The sequence below is a fragment of the Nerophis ophidion genome, linkage group LG20, assembly GCF_033978795.1.
Source record: "Nerophis ophidion isolate RoL-2023_Sa linkage group LG20, RoL_Noph_v1.0, whole genome shotgun sequence".
Lineage (NCBI taxonomy): Eukaryota > Metazoa > Chordata > Actinopteri > Syngnathiformes > Syngnathidae > Nerophis > Nerophis ophidion.
The window spans coordinates 13,675,223-13,697,386 of record NC_084630.1 but is presented as its reverse complement, the minus strand read 5'-3'; the positions used below and the strand labels follow the sequence as shown (position 1 = coordinate 13,697,386).

The 22,164-nt window shown below is 39.2% G+C and overlaps 1 protein-coding gene across 1 annotated transcript in view; it reads right to left on the bottom strand.

Moving 5' to 3' along the window:
* cxcl12b (chemokine (C-X-C motif) ligand 12b (stromal cell-derived factor 1)) overlaps positions 1-21,742 on the bottom strand; it is a 41,814-nt gene extending 20,072 nt beyond the window's left edge. Inside the window, exons 1-2 of the mRNA XM_061880504.1 lie at positions 21,574-21,742; positions 14,861-14,978 (exon numbers count right to left, since the gene is read on the bottom strand). Coding sequence (XP_061736488.1) covers positions 14,861-14,978; positions 21,574-21,640 — 185 coding nt within the window. The 5' untranslated portion in view covers positions 21,641-21,742. The remainder of the gene's footprint in view (positions 1-14,860; positions 14,979-21,573) is intronic.
* Between the last annotated feature and the right edge of the window lie 422 nt (positions 21,743-22,164).

Sequence of the window (22,164 nt, the reverse complement as noted above, 5' to 3'; positions counted from 1 at the left end):
AGCACTCTTATTATGGGAAGAGAAGGCGGCAGGCATTGTGCGGGAAAACATTATTTAATCTTCAAAAATAACGAAAAGAACACAAACCAGGAACCAGGAATGGACAAACTGGAAACAGGGAACAGGAACCAGCAAACAGAAAAGCAGTCCACGGCATACAGGAACAACGACAAGTAGGAGCACGACATCGACATGTATTAGCGACAAGAGGTAACGACAATAATCCAGCACTGACTGGAGGAGAAAGCAGGTCTAAATAGTGGCTGGCTGATAGACACCAGGTGTGGCCAGGTGCCAATCAGCCACAGCTGAGGGGAAACAGAACCAAAATAAGAGTGCTGACAGGAACTAAAGACAGGAAAGAAAGACAATTGCAGAGGAAAAACTAAGACAAAGACCAAACAGTCAGGTACAAACCTGACACCCTGCAGATCTGGTACTAGTGTAGGCTAGTACTAATGTAGTCTTGCGGCTGTACACGTTATCACTGGTGATCAACTTCTTTTTACACTTGTCTATTATTCATGTTAAAAAATTAGATGCATCACTCCAATAAGCTTTATTGGAGTGATGTCTGTACTTCAATAAAGCTTATAAAGCACCAAAAGGACACTTATTAGACATTAGATATTAGACAAACTTTAATGATCCACCAGGGAAATTCTTCCACACAGTAGCTCAGTTACAAAGGATGGAAAGGATAAGGATTAGACTTAGACTTCCTTTTTATTGTCATTCAAATTTGAACTTTACGGTACAGATAAGAACAAAATTTGCTTGCTCATGGTAGTGCAGGATAAAAGAGCAATAGGGTGCAGATATAAATTAATAGATTACTGTACAGATAAATATACTGCACTTTTGCATACTTTTGCATACGCATCCACGTTTATGGATGTATGTTATATCGTCCTTATATTCCAGCGAGTTAATCCATTTTTGGGGGTAATTGAGGAGATTATTATGATGGAAAAGGTAGAAAAGGATGGAAAAGATAATGCACAAAAAGAGGGCGAAAACAAAAGGTAAGAAATAGACAAAAAATGTATAGTAGCAATATAAAACATAACATATATGTAATATTTACATATCATATATACAGTACATATACTGATATATTATATTATTATATAATATATACAATATATGACTAATCCCAATTTCCATGTACAATTTTACCGTATATGTATATTTTTGCTACACCCCAAAAAAAAAAACAAAGGAGCATAGAATAAAGAGTTGATACAACAGAAAATAAACATTATAAACAAAGGGAGGTCGCTAACATTGAAGCGATCAGGTAATAGACAAATATCATCTATTGCTGTATGGCGAGTGATTTTAATATTGTACTGCTTAGTAACATTTCACATTTCAAACCTAAACATACATTTTAAAACATGTCATATTTTTGTTAATACTCAGATGTGTGCAAGCAGACTGCAAACTCCCGGAGAGATCTGTGACATTGTAGTGTTTTCACCCTAATGGCCTGCATGTTTGCGTGATATTCCACAGGCTCAACAACATCTGTGCACAGGGTTTGATGTGTAAACTTTGTATTTTTGGTGAGTCCTTTTGATCTGACCGGTGGTTCAATTTAACTCTGATTGAACTAAATGATCACCGGATACTCAATTAGGGTCACTTTGAACACTAATGCACTTTGTCTAACCAATCTGTAATTGGACAGACTTTTCTTCATACACCAAAAAACGAAACAAAAACACAAAAACACAAATTAGGTCAATTCGAGATTCTCATTACCATAAATATTGTTTTTTAATTTAAGTATTTTAAGTCTGTGCTTATTTGTTCGCTTCTTAGACCCTGAACATATATAATTTTATAATTTAATCTATCCAAAGAACCAATTCCCATGATAATATATCGGAATTTTATATGAAAAGTATTTTTGGTGACTTATTTTTTTGTAAAATGTGTTCCAATAGTATCCTCTGCAACTCCCAACCATTTATGGTAAAAAAAAATAATTTTAGTGCTATCCTAGTGTTATCACCATGTAATGTAATATGTTTTTTGTTGTATAGTTTTTTTTAAAGGATTCTGACAACAGATTGATTTGAAGGAGACCTAATGATTTTTCTCTTTTCTAATGTTAATTGGATATGAATAATAAATAATGGCTATTAAGCGTCAAATTATAAGGTTCATGCATTTGGGTGTGAGCTTGCACGTAGTTTTGGATGCCTCTGAACGCTGTTTTTTGTGGTCTTTTTTTTATTTTTTTAACCGTGGGCCATTTGTGATGTCACAGATTGACAATCTGCCTGTCAGCCAGCCTCCTCCTTTGTTGAGATTGCTTCTTCTTGTCTCATGCCCTCCCGCCTGCTATATATATTGGTGCTAGCGGGGTGTATAATATAGTCAATTAGTCAAGTATACCACACTTCTCTTTTGTAAAGTAAATTTGTACATGGACATCCACATCCACTATAGCAAGGGTGCCCATTACGTCGATCGCGATCGACTGGTCGATCTCGGAGGGTGTGTCAGTCGAACTCAAGCCAGGCATTAAAAAATATACATAAAAATGAGCAATCATTAATCATACCAAGACTTCACTTTCGTCAGTTGTTTGACATTCTCGGCACCCGAGGATCTTGTGAGATGACGCTGGCTGCTGCGAGCTCATATTTAAGAAAAAAATCACTAACAGGGCGGACGCAGAGAAACACATTTTATTTCTAGAGACTCTGTACCTACTGTCAAAACTCTAAAGACCGACTGCACAGTTCCTGTCTTCACCATAAAAGACCTGTTTCATCCTGCCTGTGCCAACAAAATAAGAGTCTCAGAAAGCTAGCGTGCACAAGCTAGCAAGCTACGGAGTTTGATGCCAATGTATTTCTCCCCCGCCCTCAGCGACCGCTTTCTCACTTGCTTGCCCACCCGCACACTCACTGACGTCACTCACCTGCTGCCAGACATTAAAGGGCCACACACATATGCTACTCTCATAACAAAGTGTTTAAAAACGAGTATGCGGACGTTATCAGCACCACTGTCTAATTCCAATCAATGCAAGTCATCAGAATCAAATACACCAACTTATATTCTTGTCTTCATGAAAGAAAGGAATCTATGTGTGTTAAACATGCTTGTATTATCATTAAACACCATTAACTTGTTAACAAAAATGTCTCTTTCATAAATAAATAAATATAAATTATAAATAGGAATGAGGTAGATCTCCTCGACTTGGTCAATTGAAAAGTAGCTCACCTGCAGAAAAAGTGTGAGCGCCCCTGCACTATATGATTTGCCTGAGAAGCTGGAAGGGCAAAAAAACAAAACAAAAAAAACATTTTTGAAAATGTAATATTGTTTATAGATTACATGCAATTGTTGTTGTGTTCCCTAATTTTCAGAGCACATACATGAAGGTTTGTGTTGCTGAGCCCGACCTAGACATAAACTGGACTGGACCTGGTTTTAGGAACCCTTTAAACAATTTAATTTCATTGACAACCTGGTCTGGTGAAGATAAGGTACCTTTTTAAAGAATATAATAAAATAAGATACATGAATAAAACATGTTTTCTTGAATAAAAAAAGAAAGTTAAACAATATAAAAACAATTACGTAGAAACTAGTAATTAATGAAAATGTTAGTGAACCAGCAGCACACACAATCATGTGTGCTTCACGGACTGCAGACTGTATTGATATATATTGTAAGATACCAGAATATTAATAACAGAAAGAAACAACCCTTTTGTGTGAATCAGTTCTAATGGGGGGGGGGGGGGTTTGGGGGTTGGTGCACTAATTGTAAGTGTATCTTGTGTATTTTATGTTTAAGTTATTTAATTGTAAATGAAATTAAAAGAAAAAAATAAATAAAACACAGAAAAAGACGGCACCATTGCGACATCCCAAGTGCAGGACTAATAGACTCAAAAACTCCTTTGTCTCTTTCTTTCCATTTAAACCCTCATTATTTACTTTTTACTTTTATTTAAATTGATCTCAACACTGTACACTGCTGCTGGAATTTTAATTTTCCTGAAGGAACTCTCCTGAAGGAATCAATAAAGTACTATCCTATCTATCTATCTATCTATCTATCTATCTATCTATCTATCTATCTATCTATCTATCTATCTATCTATCTATCTATCTATCTATCTATCTATCTATCTATCTATCTATCTATCTATCTATCTATCTATCTATCTATCTATCTATCTATCTATCTATCTACATTACTAATTGATTTGAGGGAGAACAAAAACAATCGGATTAGGAATTGTCGGATAAAGTAGTATTTTCATCAAACTGTGGCATGTGCACAATAATGACCTGTGATAAATGCTGAAAATGCAGCTTTTTTACGTGCCTAATGTTGTAGGCGGTGAATTTGTATGCTGTTTATGATGTTTATTTTCAACTGTGCTTGAAAATATATATTATTTGGGAGAGGGTGGAACGTGGTGGGTTTCATTTGCCATCTAAATTTGCAGAAAATGGTTTATAAATGCAACAGTTGAGGAGAAAATTTTCCACCAAAGCATATCTCATACATGTTATCTTGAATATGTTTTAATACACCATACAATCGGTATGCCCCAAGTGGAGGAGCTCAAGTACCTAGGAGTCTTGTTCACGAGTGGGGGAAGAGTGGATCGTGAGATCGACAGGCGGTGCGGCGTCTTCAGTAATGCGGACGTTGTACCGATCCGTTGTGGTGAAGAAGGAGCTGAGCCGGAAGGCAAAGCTCTCAATTTACCGGTCGATCTACGTTCCCATCCTCACCTATGGTCATGAGCTTTGGGTCATGACCGAAAGGATAAGATCACGGGTACAAGCGGCCGAAATGAGTTTCCTCCGCCGTGTGGCGGGGCTCTCCCTTAGAGATAGGGTGAGAAGCTCTGCCATCCGGGAGGAACTCAAAGTAAAGCCGCTGCTCCTCCACCTCGAGAGGAGCCAGATGAGGTGGTTCGGGCATCTGGTCAGGATGCCACCCGAACGCCTCCCTAGGGAGGTGTTTAGGGCACGTCCAGCTGGTAGGAGGCCACGGGGAAGACCCAGGACACGTTGGGAAGACTATGTCTCCCGGCTGGCCTGGGAACGCCTCGGGATCCCCCGGGAAGAGCTAGACGAAGTGGCTGGGGAGAGGGAAGTCTGGGCTTCCCTGCTTAGGCTGCTGCCCCCGCGACCCGACCTTGGATAAGCGGAAGATGATGGATGGATGGATGGATGGATGGATGGATACAATCGGTCTACTTTAAATAATATTATACACTGCAAAAAGAGCTGACATAAAATAAAAATAGAAGATTTTAGGATTAAAAAAAAACAACAACTGGGGAAATTATCAGTGCATGCAGCTCGTTAATTTTACTTGATAAGACATTATCAGTTAAAATTTTTATATCTAGAAATTAGCAGGACTTTTAAGATACAAATACGTATTTTATTCTGAAAACAAGCATTATTCAATTTGCAATTCTTTAAATTAAGCAGAATTTTAAACATAATTTTCTATGTCGGGAAAACCCAAATGTCTTATTTGAATAGTTATTTTCTCAATTTTATCATTTCTAAACTAGAATGGACAATATATAATCAGTCTTGCTAAAATGAGGATTATAGTTAATGACTTAAAAATAAGTCAATAGCTCTTAAAAATAGAGAAATTAAAAAAACTAAAAAAAAAACTGGCAAGTGGCAAACAGTTTGTAGTGTTGAGGTCATTTGTGAATTGTGAATTATATTTATATAGCGCTTTTCTCTAGTGACTCAAAGCACTTTACATAGTGAAACCCAATATCTAAGTTACATTTTAAACCAGTGTGGGTGGCATTGGGAGCAGGTGGGTAAAGGGTCTTGCCCAAGGACACAACGGCAGTGACTAGGATGGCAGAAGCGGGAATCGAACCTGCAACCCTCAAGTTGCTGGCACGGCCACTCTACCAACTGAGCTATGCCATTTTCTATAGCAAACAAATGAATGAGGTTTGGAGTTAATGTTGTTTTGTGAATGCATGTTCTTGCCACAAATAAATAATCTAAATGTTATTTTCATCCATCCATCCATTTCCTACCACTTGTCCCTCTTGGGGTCGGGAGGGGTCGCTGGAGCCTATCTCAGCTACAATCGGGCGGAAGGCGGTGTACACCCTGGACAAGTCGTCGCCTCATCACAGGTCCAACACAGATAGACAGACAACATTCCCACACTAGGGACCATTTAGTGTTGCCAATCAACCTATCCCCAGGTGCATGTTTTTGGAGGTGGGAAGAAGCCGGAGTACCCGGAGGGAACCCACACAGTCACGGAGAGGACATGCAAACTCCACACAGAAAGATCCCGAGCGCAGGAGCGAACACAGGACCTTCGTATTGTGAGGCAGACGCACTAACCCCCCTTCCACCGTGCTGCCCATGTTATTTTCAATGAACACGACTTGTTAAAGTAGAATATTTATAAACCCTCAACATGTTACAAGGTGTGAATGGATCATTTTTGCAGCTCGTCTCCTGGGATATTATCGCGGTCGAGCCGCTTTATGATTAACATTGTCGAGGTCGAAGTGTGTGTGTGTGTTCCTGTGAGTGATGCAACCCTGGGCCAAATATTTAAGAGAGGATTTGTAGCTGCCTCTCAACATGTGGGTCTCACACCTCCGTGGCAAAAGGTCACGCGTGAGACTTAACAACCTTTCCTCCTTCCATATCTCCATCACACCGCTGCACAAATGAAACACCCCCCACATCCCGTGTAGGCGCCCCCTCCGTCACTGCGGCCACCTCAACTGCCACCTCCTGCACGGCAAAAAATTAAATCTAAGTAAGATTAAATATCTCAAATAAGGGTGATTTTTGCTTATTTTCTGTGTGATAAGATAATTCTTCTCACTAAGCTGATTTTTTGTTAGTGTTTTACTCGTTTTAAGGGTTTTGGTCCCCAATGATTTCAGTAAGATATTACAGCTTATAGCTGAGATTTGATGAACTATGTTGAGTAAAACATGCTTGAAACTAGAATATCAACTGTTGCAAAGCTGTTTCATCAACACTCACAAGTATAAAACTACTTTTTTAAAGTAATAATTTTGCCAAGGTTAGTTTGTGACGAACCCCAAGATGCAGAGAAGGAGGCAGGCATTGAGTAGGGAAACATGATTTAATTAAAATACTAGGACAAGAACAAACAAAAAGGGTACTAACAAAAAGCGAGTAACGAGGCGGATAACAAACTAAAAGAGCTAGCATGGGAGCTAGAAAACAAAAGGAGCTTTGCATGGAAACTAGCAAAAACAAAAGGGCCTAGTGTGGAATCTAGCGGGTAGCGAGCAGGAAAACAGAAGTCAAACTTGTAGTTTGAAAACAAACATCAAGCTACAAACATCTAACGAATATAGCTTACCGCTACGCTGCAATGACAAGCCCAGTAGGAACGACAAGTAGAACTGATATTGACACGACACGACAGGAGCGACAATATAATAATCCAGCACTGATCGGGGGACAAAAGCAGGTACAAATAGGAGCGGGCTGATTGACACCAGGTGTGGCCAGGTGTCAATCAGCCGCAGCTGAGGGGAAACAGCGCTCAAAGGAGAAAGACAGGAAATCAACAAAATAAGAGCGCTGACAGGAAATACTACACACACAGAGGAAAAAAATAGAACACAAACAAACTGTTAGGGGCAAGCCTGATACATTTCTTACTTCTGCCGAGCGCATATCATTATGTCAAGATAATGGCATTAGCATTCACTTAATTTAAAAATATTTTTCAACATTTTGAGCAAAAAGGTTTCGTTTTTTTCTTTTTACCAAAAGAAGTACACTTGTCATTAGTGAGAATATACTTATTTTAAGGTATTTTTGGGTTCATTGAGGTTAGCTAATTTGACTTGTTTTTGGAAAGTCTTGACAAGCTGAATTTTCTTGTTCTATTGGCAGATAATTTTGCTTAGTTCAGTAAATACCCCTAAATTTGTTTTTTCTTGTTTTTGAACACTGACTTATTGCAGTGTGTGTGAGCAAATGGCGTCTCCACTTTTAAAGCGCAACATCGCGGGCTTCAGCCTCCAATCCTGATCCCTCAAGCGAAAATGTCAACAGCACCCGGAACTGGATCTTGTGCTTACTTTTTCCGCTTTCTTCTCTTTATTAGGGGTGGTCGGCCCATCCACTGGGGAGCTTGGTGCTGTTTTGGAGGTGTCCTTCTTCATCCTGTTTATCTTGTCTCCTCGTCGACTCGCAGCTTCACCTCGAAGTGACTCGGCTGAAGTTCCACAAGCAGCAGGTAGTAATTACTTCACAGCAAGGTAATACCAACAGCATGCTGGGATGGCTTGGCAAGGGCGGGGGGGCGGTAGAAGACTCTAGAAGAGTCTAGTGTTACTAGCCGCCTTTCATGTGCCTCAATGGAGATGTATCAGAGCAGCACGGAATACATCCCGCCTCGCCTAAATGACTTCTTGACTCCTCTGGCAGCGCAGTTTTTCCATGCCTGGTCAGAGCTCTCCATGTCCTCTGCGACCTTTCGCTATTCATTCTCGCTTCCAACGCTCACGAGTCACTCCCCCCCCCTCCTCATTTGGCAGCCGTGTCGCCTTTTGGCTGTGAGGCTTCTGCCATTTTCTATAGCAAACAAATGAATGAGGCTTGGAGTTAATGTGTTCCAGACCAATGACATTGGCGGCGAATAAAAAACCCCCCACAACAACAACAACAGTGGATAAGGGACACGGGGGGGGGGGGGGGTCAGCAAACACAAAGGTAATCACTTTGACCCTTAATTATTGCTTCCTCGGCAAAACATAAATAGCACCCTCGAGCTGTGGCCGTCATCACTTTCTTTCCTCTCTTTCTTTCAACTGGAGCCTCTTGTTTTAGCAGGACATTACCATCACGCACCTCACTCCAGGCCCACGCTGATATTCATGATTAGCACCACCACTCCACATCAGGGGTGTCAAACTAAACAATGGCTCTCCGCTAACTCAGTGGTTCTCAACTTTTTTTTCAGTGATGTACCCAAGGGAGTAGGTTTGATTTTGAGATTGGTGGGGACACAAAAGTGCTCCAAGGCAACACTCTGAAAGTTTACTTCTTTTTTTTTTTTTTTACATTAGCAATCATAATTTCACTTCATGCAGATGTTATGGGGTAAAGTAACTAAAATGAAAGCAAAGGAGACAACTTCGAAGAGTTTTCATCTTTACTCTTTAGTGTAGGGCTGTAGAATCTGGGTGTTATCTTTGACCCAACTCTCTCCTTTGAGGCACACATTAAAAGCGTTACTAAAACGGCCTTCTTTCATCTCCGTAATATCGCAAAAATTCGCTCCATTCTGTCCACTAAAGACGCTGAGATCATTATCCATGCGTTTGTTACGTCTCGTCTCGATTACTGTAACGTATTATTTTCGGGTCTCCCCATGTCTAGCATTAAAAGATTACAGTTGGTACAAAATGCGGCTGCTAGACTTTTGACAAGAACAAGAAAGTTTGATCACATTACGCCTGTACTGGCTCACCTGCACTGGCTTCCTGTGCACTTAAGATGTGACTTTAAGGTTTTGCTAATTACGTATAAAATACTACACGGTCTAGCTCCAGCCTATCTTGCCGATTGTATTGTACCATATGTCCCGGCAAGAAATCTGCGTTCAAAGGACTCCGGCTTATTAGTGATTCCTAGAGCCCAAAAAAAGTCTGCGGGCTATAGAGCGTTTTCATTTCGGGCTCCAGTACTCTGGAATGCCCTCCCGGTAAAAGTTCGAGATGCCACCTCAGTAGAAGCATTTAAGTCTCACCTTAAAACTCATTTGTATACTCTAGCCTTTAAATAGACTCCCTTTTTAGACCAGTTGATCTGCCGTTTCTTTTCTTTTTCTCCTATGTCCCACTCTCCCTTGTGGAGGGGGTCCGGTCCGATCCGGTGGCCATGTACTGCTCGCCTGTGTATCGGCTGGGAACATCTCTGCGCTGCTGATCCGCCTCCGCTTGGGATGTTTTCCTGCTGGCTCCGCTGTGAACGGGACTCTCGCTGCTGTGTTGGATCCGCTTTGGACTGGACTCTTGCGACTGTGTTGGAACCATTATGGATTGAACTTTCACAGTATCATGTTAGACCCGCTCGACATCCATTGCTTTCCTCCCCTCCAAGGTTCTCATAGTCATCATTGTCACCGACGTCCCACTGGGTGTGAGTTTTCCTTGCCCTTATGTGGGCCTACGGAGGATGTCGTAGTGGTTTGTGCAGCCCTTTGAGACACTAGTGATTTAGGGCTATATAAGTAAACGGTAGAATTACCGTTTTTTTTTCGGAATATAAGTCGCTCTGGAGTATAAGTCGCACCTGCCGAAAATGCACAATAAAGAAGGAAAAAAACATATATAAGTCGCACTGGAGTATATGTCGCATTTTTTGGGGCAATTTATTTGATAAAACCCAACAGCAAGAATAAACATTTGAAAGGCAATTTAAGATAAATAAAGAATAGTGAACAACAGGCTGAATAAGTGTATGTTATATGACACATAAATAACCAACTGAGAAGGTGCCTGGTATGTTAACGTAACATATTATGGTAAGAGTCATTCAAATAACTATAACATATAGAACATGCTTTATGTTTACCAAACAATCTATCACTCTAATCGATAAATCCCATGAAATATTATACGTCTAGTCTCGTACGTGAATGAGCTAAATAATAATATTTGATATTTTACGGTAATGTGTTAATAATTTCACACATTAGTCGCACCTGAGTATAAGTCGCACCCCTGGTAAAAACTATGAAAAAAACTGTGACTTATAGTCCGAAAAATACGGTAATCATCAACTTAAAGTGCCCTCTTTGGGGATTGTAATAGAGATCCATCTGGATTCATGAACTTAATTCTAAACATTTCTTCATGTCATGCCTGTTAATCTGGGTTTATGTTTAATCATGTTACGTTTTGTTTTTGGATTTTTGTATCCCGTTTTTGCACTTCCTGGTTTTGCTGGTTTCCATAGTTACTCATTAGTTTCCACCTGGTCTCCAAGTCACGCCCCTGCCCTCAGCCCCACACCTGTTTTTTCGTCATTATAGTCACTATTTAAGTAATTTATTTTCTGTTCCTCGACCTGGAACTTTGCTTATGCTTGTGCATACAACTTGCTTATGCTGTACTACTTGCTACAAGCTTGTGCTACATGCTATTTACTATGACCACGCACTTACCTTGCCTTGCCACGCTGATGATTGTTTTGACCACGCCATGTAAGATCTTGTTTGTATTTATGCCTCTGTGCAAGTTTTTGGTTTGTTTTGTATTTTTGATAGTATATTTTGTTTATTTGTATATAGTCACACCGTTGTGCTATTTTGTTTGGAGTTTAGTCTAGGTTATTATCCGCCACTGAGCGCGACCCTTTGTTTTCCCTTTTTGTATTATAGTATATAAATAAATCAATCATGTACCTGAATTCACGGCTGGCTTGTCCCAAATTCCCTCTGCATCGAAGAAGCAAAACAAATCCAAGTCATAGTCCTGACACTTCACAAAAAAATAAATCTTTAACATCAATATTTATGGAACATGTCCACAAAAAATCTAGCTGTCAACACTGAAAACTGCATTGTTGCATTTCTTTTCACAGTTTATGAACTTACATTCATATTTTGTTGAAGTGTTATTCAATAAATATATTTATAAAAGATTTTTGAATTGTAGCTATTCTAAAATATTTTTAAAAATTCTCCTTTACCCCTTGGCATACCTTCAAGTACCCCCAGGGGTACGCGTACCCCCATTTGAGAACCACTGCACTACCTTTTTGCAACTCAACACTAAGAAAACGGAAATGCTGATCATCGATCCTGCTAGACACCGACACCTACTTGTTAATAGCACCTTAACATTTGACAACCAAACAATCACACCAGGCAACTTGGTAAAGAATCTGGGTATTATCTTCGACCCAACTCTCTCGTTTGAGTCACACATTAAGAGTGTTACTAAACAGCCTTCTTTCATCTGCGTAAGACATATCGATATTGGTATTGGTATGGATAAAATCCAACAATATACATGCCTACTTACTATATTATTGAACTTTCATACCTACATTATTAGTACAGTGGGCAAAAAAGTATTTAGTCAGCCACCGATTGTGCAAGTTCTCCCACTTAAAATGATGACAGAGGTCTGTAATTTTCATCATATGTACACTTCAACTGTGAGAGACAGAATGTGAAAAAAAATCCAGAAATTCACATTGTAGGAATTTTAAAGAATTATTTGTAAATTATAATGGAAAATAAGTATTTGGTCAACCATTCAAAGCTCTCACTGATGGAAGGAGGTTTTGGCTCAAAATCTCACGAAAGAACTAGTAGAAAGAAGTGGAACGCGATACCATCTTATGGCAGTGCTTCTCCATTATTTTCTGCTACTTTTCCTCTTATCTTTCTTCCGAAGTGATTTCCGAAGAGGAGTCCATTCAAATTCATGACGTGTTTTTAAAGGACCAAATTGTTCCCCCCTGCTTTGCTGAATGCCAAATGGTTAGCGCGTGCATGTCTATCACAATATGCATATAAACACGCCCTTATTTCTCCAATATGCCTATGTAAACACCCCTAATTCCGTAATTTGCATAGGTAAATGCCCTTAATTCCCCATATAAGGCACAATTCCGGCGGAAAAGCCGAACATCAAACACACGGAGAAAAACATAAACAGATTACATGAGAAAAATTCATATTATTTATCCCGCGGGGGAAATAAATGATATCGAAATTAAGTTTAAGAAAGGGGGGACAGCTGAGGTAGTCCTGAAGTGGAAGAAAAACTGGTCGAGTTCAGAAATGGAGGTTCTACTGCAAGAAGTGGAGAAAAAGAAAGTAGTGATACTCAGCAGTGTGTGTGTGTGTTTCTGTGTGTGTGTAAGTGTGTGTGTGTGTGTGTGTGTGCGTGCACGCACACAGTATTTTGAAATGTCTATTTATTGCTCATTTTGCTATATGTCTGTCTGTCTTATATATATATATATATATATATATATATATAAATATATATATATATATATATATAATATATATTTGGAACTGGTACCAAATAATACCAATACAAGGTATACATACCCAATAACAAGGTTGCTTGAATCAAATGTAGAATGTCTAACACTACTACCTACACCTGCTTAACAAAATACGAAATGGTTCCACCTGGATAGTGGCAAACCTAACTTTCAACATTTCACCAAACACAGACGTCATAACATCGTCAAAGTTCACCTTTAAGCATTCACACACAGCACCAACATTTTTGGAACAAGTGTGAAGTGATAGAAGAAATATAAATATATAATACATCTATTTGTGGCAGCATAGGAGAACGGTATGTACAAGTTTCACTTTTACAACTCATTGAGCATAACTGTGGTGCGTTCAAGGAGCCTTTATTAGAGTTAGAAGCAGATGTGTCACAAGTTTTCAAAGACAGGGGTGAGACTTAGAAAAATAATATAATCCTAATAATAATGATATGCTGCTGTGATTCACGTTATTCTGGTATAATAATCCTACGTCTGCAATGAGGTGGCGACTTGTCCAGGGTGTACAACGCCTTCCGCTCGAATACAGCTGAGATAGGCTCCAGCACCCCCGCGACCCCAAAAGGGACAAGCGGTAGAAAATGGATGGATGGAATAATCCTACGTGAATCAGCTAATCTCTACTTTACACTCTGAAGTAAAGGAAAACTTGAGTTACGATCATATTTAAGTGAATAATGATTCTTTAAATTCATATTCCGGTCACTTTGTATTGAAATTGTTGGCACTTTTTTGTAAAAATATTTTTTCTTCAAAAAGTAAGAAAACCAATTGCGTTTCTCACATGTTTTCAAAAGCTGGTTTCAACCAAATCAATGCAATATTTAGAATAGGCACCTGGGGATAGGTGGATTGGCAACACTAAAATTGGCCCTAGTGTGTGAATGTGAGTGTGAATGTTGTCCGTCTATCTGTGTTGGCCCTGCGATGAGGTGCGACTTGTCCAGGGTGTACCCCGCCTTCCGCCCGATTGTAGCTGAGATAGGCGCCAGCGCCCCCCGCAACCCCGAAAGGGAATAAGCGGTAGAAAATGGATGGATTTAGAATAGAATAGAATAGAAAGTACTTTATTGATCCCTGGGGGAAATTCAGCACCACAGTTTGCTCACAATAGACAATAATAATAATAAATAATACAATATATATAATATATTATATAAATAATATATTAAACGTAGTATTTGTATTTTAGTGCAGGTAAACACACCAAGTATGTGTATGGGGTGGCGAAGTTGGGTTTAGGGTGGATGGGGTGACCCTTAAAGAGTGGGCCCGGAATTTGGTACTTGAATTAGGTACTGTTTTCCATTGGTCCAAACCAAAGCATTTTCATGCATAAAAAGTCCATAAAAACAAAAATGTGATCAAACTTCACATACTAAAAAAAAAAAGGCAACCTGGGAGTTCCTGCTGTGTGCAATGTATTGAAATTGATATATTCCAGCTTGTCCTGCAGGATAGATAACTTTTACATCATGTTGCAAGAAACTGGCCAACTATTTTATGTTCACACGTGAAAATCAAATCAAGGCAAAGAATAAAAACAGTGTTGTGTTTGTTGTTGCCGAGCTGCCTCAAGCTTGGCTCTTTGCAAGGAAGAAAGGCAAACACTACACATCACTTGAGAATAGAGCTGACAACCTGTACATCGTTTAACTACGCTTAGCAATATCTGGGGATGTCAGTTGTCTGCCTGAATAACTCACATCAGACAAACTGAGCTTTCATTTACTTTAGGGTCCTAATCTTTAAGTCCTGTACTCACATGACTTGGAAGGGGCAGTTGGGCGTGTGCAGGAACTTGAGCTCTTTGATGGAGCGCTGAGGAACCGTGTTGAGGGTGGAACGACACCAGCACCGCTCCACCAGACTGATAGGCTTTGCTGTGAACACACCGCAAAATAACAACAACAAATATTATTAATGAACAATATCAAAACAATTTAGATGATTATGCTGGAAAGAATGCTTGGGGAAAAATAGTTCATCTTAACAAAAACTTAAAAAAAAAAAAACAAGAATAATTTTTTTATTGACTGCACTACATCGTTTAATACCTATATTTAAAATAAAACAATGATGTACATGTCATGTAATGCTTGCATAAAAAAACATGCAAGGGAAAACGGGTTCGTTGTCTCTCAAATAGTGGTATGGAAATGTACAGAATTTTCATATACATATATATATATATATATATATATATATATATATATATATATATATATATATATATATGGGTTGTACTTGTATAGCGCTTTTCTACCTTCAAGGTATTTAAAGTGCTTTGACACTACTTCCACATTTACCCATTCACACACACATTCACACACTGATGGAGGGAGCTGCCATGCAAGGCGCAACCAGCACCCATCAGGAGCAAGGGTGAAGTGTCTTGCTCAGGACACAACGGACGTGACGAGGTTGGTACTAGGTGGGATTTGAACCAGGGACCTCGGGTTGCGCACAGCCACTCTCCCACTGCGCCACGCCGTCCCTATATATATATATATATATATATATATATATATATATATGTATATATATATATATATATTTCCATACCACAATTTGAGAGACAACAAACCCGTTCTCCCCTGCATGTATATTTATGTGTATATATATATATATATATATATATATATAATGTGTGTGTGTGTGTGTGTGTGAGTGTTTGTATATTAGTATAGTACCGCGATACTAATGAATCATATTCGGTACTATACCGCCTCTAAAAAGTCCCGGTATGCCCAACCCCCGCAATATAATTTTTTTTGTATCTGTAGATGATGCTATATATGTAAAAAAATAAAATAAACCACATGATATTAGTGCACTAGTCGAGGAAAATGAGCAAACTACATAAATAACATCCTATAATTTTTTTTATCTTGATTAGAGATGTCCGATAATACCGGCCGATAAATGCTTTAAAATGTAAAATCAGAAATTATCGGTATCGGTTTCAAAAAGTAAAATTTATGACTTTTTAAAACGTAGCTGTGTACACGGACGCAGAGAGAAGCACAGAGCGCCAGTTAATCTTTAGGGCACTGCCTTTGCGTGCCGGCCCAGTCACATAATATCTACGGCTTTTCACACACACAAGTGAACGCAAGGCATACTTGGTCAACAGCCATACAGGTCACACTGAGGGTGGCCGTGTAAACAGCTTTAACACTGTTACAAATATGCGCCACACTGTGAACCCACACCAAACAAGAATGACAAACACATTTTGGGAGCACATCCGCACCGTAACACAACATAAACACAACAGAACAAATAACCCCATGCCTTGCAGCACTAACTCTTCCTGGATGCTACAATATACACCCGCTCCCTGCTACCCCCCTCCCCCCCCTCAACCCTGCCCCCCAACCCCGCCCACCTCAACCTCCTCATGCTCTCTTGGAGAGAGCATGTCCCAAATTCCAAGATGCTGTTTTGAGGCATGTTAAAGAAAAGTAATGCACTTTGTGACTTTAATATAAATATGGCAGTGACATGTTGATATTTTTTTCCATAACTTGAGTTGATTTATTTTGGAAAACCTTGTTACATTGTTTAATGCATCACAACAAAATTAGGCATGATAATGTGTTAACTCCACAACTGTATATATCGGTTTCGGTTGATATCGGAATCAGTAAATAATAGTTGGACAATATCGGATATCGGCAAAAAAAGCCATTATCGGAAATCTCTAATCTTGATGTATTGAAAATTAACAACAACGAGTTGACTAAATTATCACATATTCTATGCAGAAAATATACTTAACGACAAATAAAGATAGATTAAGATTAACCACAAAATGCAAGTGTAAAAAACCGCCAACAACATTATGATTTATACATTTTCAAAATGTGCTTGTTCTATTTTTAAACACACAAGAAAAAACTATCTGAAGTTATCTTTATTTTTAAGTTATCGTGCCGCAATTTTACTAGTCCGGCCCAATTGAGAGTAGATTTTTTCTCAATATGGCCCCCATCTAAAATGACTTTGACAGTTTGTTTTGATGACGAGTTATTCGCACTAAAAAGCAAAGAGTGTGACAACCAACCAATTAAATACCAAATGACATATTACAAGACGGTGCAATTGAAGATAGAGATGTCCATTAATAGCTTTTTTGCCAATATCCGATATTCCGATATTGTCCAACTCTTAATTACCGATTCAGATATCAACCGATACCGATATATACAGTCAGGGAATTAACAAATTATTATGCCTAATTTTGTTGTGATGCCCCGCTGATGCATTAAACAACCTAACAAGGTTTTCCAAAATAAATCAACTCAAGTTATGGAAAAAAATGCCAACATGGCACTGCCATATTTATTATTGAAGTCACAAAGTGCCTAATTTTTTTAACATGCCTCAAAACAGCAGCTTGGAATTTGGGACATGCTCTCCCTGAGAGAGCATGGCGAGGTTGAAGTGGGAGCGGGGGGTGTATATTGTAGCGTCCCGAAGAGTTAGTGCTGCAAGGGGTTCTGGGTATTTGTTCTGTTTTGTTTATGTTTTGTCACGGTGCGGATGTTCTCCTGAAATGTGATTGTCATTCTTGTTTGGTGTGGGTTCACTACCTGGTGCATATTTGTAACAGTGTTAAAGTTGTTTATACGGCCAACCTCAGTGTGACCTGTATGGCTGTTGACCAGGTATGCCTTGCATTAATTTGTGTGTGTGAAAAGCCGTAGGTATATTTGTGATTGGGCCGGCACGTAAAGGCCCGTACCGCGTTATTTAAAAAAATCATAATTTGGAAACCGATACCGATAATTTACGATATTACATTTCAAAGCATTTAGATCAGGGGTGCCCATTACGTCGATCGCGAGCTACCAGTCGACCGCGGGGGGTGTGTTAGTCGATCTCCAGCCAGGCTTTTAAAAAAATAGACCTAAAAATTAGTGATCATCAATCTTCACCAAGACGTCACTTAAATGACATTCACGGTACCGGAGGGTCTTGTGAGATGACGCTGGCTGCTGCAAGATCATTATTATGAAAATATGACCGAGAGGAAGGTTAGAAACACTTTTTATTTCAACAGACTCTCGCGCCGCACCTTACGTCAAAACTCTAAAGGCCGACTGCACATTTCCTATCTTCACAATAAAAGCCCTGCTTCATGCTGCCTGCGCTAACTAAATACAGAGTCTCGGAAAACTGGCGTGCACAAGCGATCCCTCAGAAAGCTGGCGTGCACATCACTTGTGCACGCCAGCTTTCCGAGTCTCTTATTTTGTTAGCGCAGGCAGCATGAAGCAGGGCTTTTATTGTGAAGATAGGAAATGTGCAATCGGCCTTTAGAGTTTTAACGGAAGGGACGGCGCGAAAGTCTGTTGAAATAAAAAGTGTTTCTCGCCTTCCTCTCTGTCATTTTTTCATAATAATGAACTGGCAGCAGCCAGCGTCATCTCACAAGACCCTCGGGTGCCGTGAATGTCAATCAAGCAAGCTACGGAATTTGCCGCCAATGTTTTTCTTGTAAAGTGTATGGAAGCTGGATGAATTAGATGCCAAAAACCAACCACTTTCATGTGGTATTGTACAGAAAGGACAACTTTTTTTCTCCTCCATTTGAAAATGTGGGCGTTATCATCATTACTGTCTGATTCCAATCAATGCAAGTCATCAGAATCAGGTAATACACCAACTTATATTCTTGTCTTTGTGAAAGAAAGACATCTATATGTGTTACACATGCTTGTATTATCATTAAACACATTTAACTTGTTTACAAAAATGTCTCTTTCATAAATAAATAAATATAAATGACATATATAAATGAGGTAGATCCCCTCGAGTTGGTCAATTGAAAAGTAGCTCGCCTGCAGAAAAAGTGTGGGCACCCTGATTTAGATAAATGCAATAATAAATTGTTGTCTCCCTTATGTCTTTCTCTTCCCTCCCTAAAAGCGTGTTTAATCCACTGTAACATGTCTTTCCAAAGCACGGGAACATATGAGTTTACCTGCTATTGCTCTCCACAACGTGTTCATTAAAAAGAGATTAGTCCCCTTTTTTTCGAACCACTTTCTCTCTTTCACATGCACACACAGACGAATTTTTAGCCTTTCACTCGGACAGCATTCAGCCGGACCATTCTCCCGCTAAAGGGTCCTCAACATTCAATTTCTAACGTTGCCCTCTTTCATAAAAGGGCCCTCTGTGGCTCACACACCGCATCTGCCGTCTCAGTGGAAATCGCCCTAAGTACATTCTTAAAATGATTACAAATGGCCCCTGTGCCACCAGCATGGAGGCTGGCCAGGCCCCGTGCACCACTGCAGACGCACGCTGATAACATCAAACATGAAAGTATAATATTCACATTCCAAAATAGAGCTTGCAGATGGCCCAAAAATGTTGATGCTTATCAAATGTTATAGCAAAATGTGTTAAATGTGGTTGTTTTTTTTTCCATTAAAAACAATGTTGAGACAATAATTCATCCATAATATCTGTTTTTTTTAATAATATAATAAGACAAATAAACATGTTGTACCCGATGCAGTTGACAAAGTGTTCTTCAGCGGTTCCGCATATTGTTCCTGACACATGTTTATAAATCCGCACCAAATGTGCCACCACGAATGGCCGAGGCCCAAGTAATATCAGCCTAATGACGCGCACCCTTTTCCGGGGGCCCATTCTCATGCAAAGCGCAGGATCATTATTCAGCACGCAGCGCCGGTGCCACAAGTGAGCATCCGCCGCTATCACCAGCGCATTGTTTATCCCTAATTAGAAACTAATTAAAAGAAAGCACAGACAAGAGCCCAATGCACACATGTCTTTAATATGCGATCAGGGGGTCCTAGCAGGGCAGAAACAACAAGCTTAGCATCATGCAGGCCAACCTTGGCTGCTCGCCTGGTAAAGAACATGAGGGGGGGCAGTTTGTGGCCCGGACCCCCATCCAAAACAGTCATTTTTGTCAATTCTTTTACAGAATTTTTTAAAAAGCAGCAAAATTTATGTGATTTTAATTGCCTTTTAATTGTTACACTTGCTCCATGCATGATTGGGTTTCCCAATACATAAGGTGCAATTGAAGAAATACACTGTGCAAAGATGGCACAAACAAGAGTTCTTAATAAAACTAAAACTTAGAATTAATGGGATGCATTTGATGAAATAGTTTTAACTATTAAATGAACCTTTTTGTTTTTGTGGTTAATAATGGATACAATATGTTGTCAAGCGAAATGCAGTGCAAGTGTAAGCCAATGTGACACGTTATTGTTTTTTTTTAATTAATGGTTGTCATGGCGATGGAAATGATGAGGCAATAATAACAGTGATTTGTTTGTTTGTTGTTGTTTAATGTTTTTAATCACTGTTATGTTGGTATTATTATTGTTGATGATGTTGTTGATATTATTATTGTTTCCTTGGTGTTGTGTTTGGGTGTTTTTTCAATTGCTCTGAGTGTTGCGTGGCTTGGATTGGTTTGGAATTGTTCTATTGGGGCGGTATAGCTCGCTTGGTAGAGCGGCCGTGTCAGCAACTTGAGGGTTGCAGGTTCGATCCCCGCTTCCGCCTTCCTAGTCAATGCCGTTGTGTCCTTGGGCAAAACACTTTACTACCCACCTGCTCCCAGTGCCACCCACACTGGTTTAATTATAACTTAGGTATTAGGTTTCACTATGTAAAGCGCTTTGAGTCACTTGAGGAAAAAAGTGCTATATAAATATAATTCACATAATTCACTATTGTGTGTTAGTATTCTATTGTTTTGTGTTGTTTAGTTGCACTGGGTAATATTAGGTGTGATTTTTGTAAATAAAATAGATTTTTTTTTTAACTGATGTTAAATATATGTATTTAATATTCATTGTTTTAATTGGTTTTATCCTTTAAAATCGTTTTTAATCATTTTTTTTAAATATATTTGTATTGGTTTTATTTTTTTAATTCAGTCATTGGTGGAGCTAAGGATATTTGAATATTGTTTTTAATGTTGTTGTGCAGCACTTTGGAAACATTTATGTTGTTTAAATGTGCTATACAAATAAAGTGGCCTGGATTGGATTGGATAAATGTCCATTTAACCATTTTCTTCATCATTTATATTTATTTTGAATTGTTTTTTACTAAGAAAAAAACAGGGTACAACTGTGATTTATTCCCACCTAAATGCATTAATTTTTGCACAAACAATTGCTAAGTTCCTCAAATTTGAATTAAAAAAATAGATTGGGATAAATTGAGCTTTGAAATTGGAAAATAAACCATATACGTTGTAGATAATAAACATTTTGGTTAACAATTTCTTAAGAATATATGTTTTTAATAGAGAGAAGAGTATGGTAGTGAATGTAAAAACATGTTAAGACTTCAGCATCCAAATGAATTCAACCTGCAGTATTTCAAGAAGTACTTGAAATAAGTAAAACAATCTAATATTTTAAAAAAAACATGACTTTCATAACCATTTAAGATGGAGTGACTCACCGGTGCTGATGGGTCCATGTGTGATCACGGCCAACAGAAGCATCAGCGGCAGCAGTTTGACATCCATGCTGTGGCTGCACTCTCTGCTACAGTCCCGGGCTCAACTGAGGCCGCCAGCGTTGCATTGTGTTAAATCCTCACACGGGAGAGCGAGAGCGAGAGATTGAGGGGAAGGAGGGAGTCCCACTTTCTCAGAAAGGGGGAGGGCGGAGGAGAGGGGTCCCAGCATGAGGAGGTGAGAGGGAGGAGGAGAGAACTGTGGAGAGCCGAGAGAGACTTCCTTGCTCGTAAAAAAAAAAAAAAGAGTTGGCAGGGAGTCAAAAAGGGAAAGTCTGGAGGATATTTTTTTTTCTCCTTTGTTCTATTTGTCAAAGGGTCGATGGAGTTACCTTTTCGGTGTAATCTTTATTTATATCAAAGTGTCGCTCCTTTGATGTTGCAAAGCATCTTTCACCTTCCAAAACATCTGTCACACACACATGGAAGTTTGGGTGACCTCCCTGCAGAGCTCCCTGCTGTTAACTAATATTATTGTTGTATTCCGCATATATCAGCCAAGTGTGACTATTGTCTCTCTCCCAGTAGGACGCA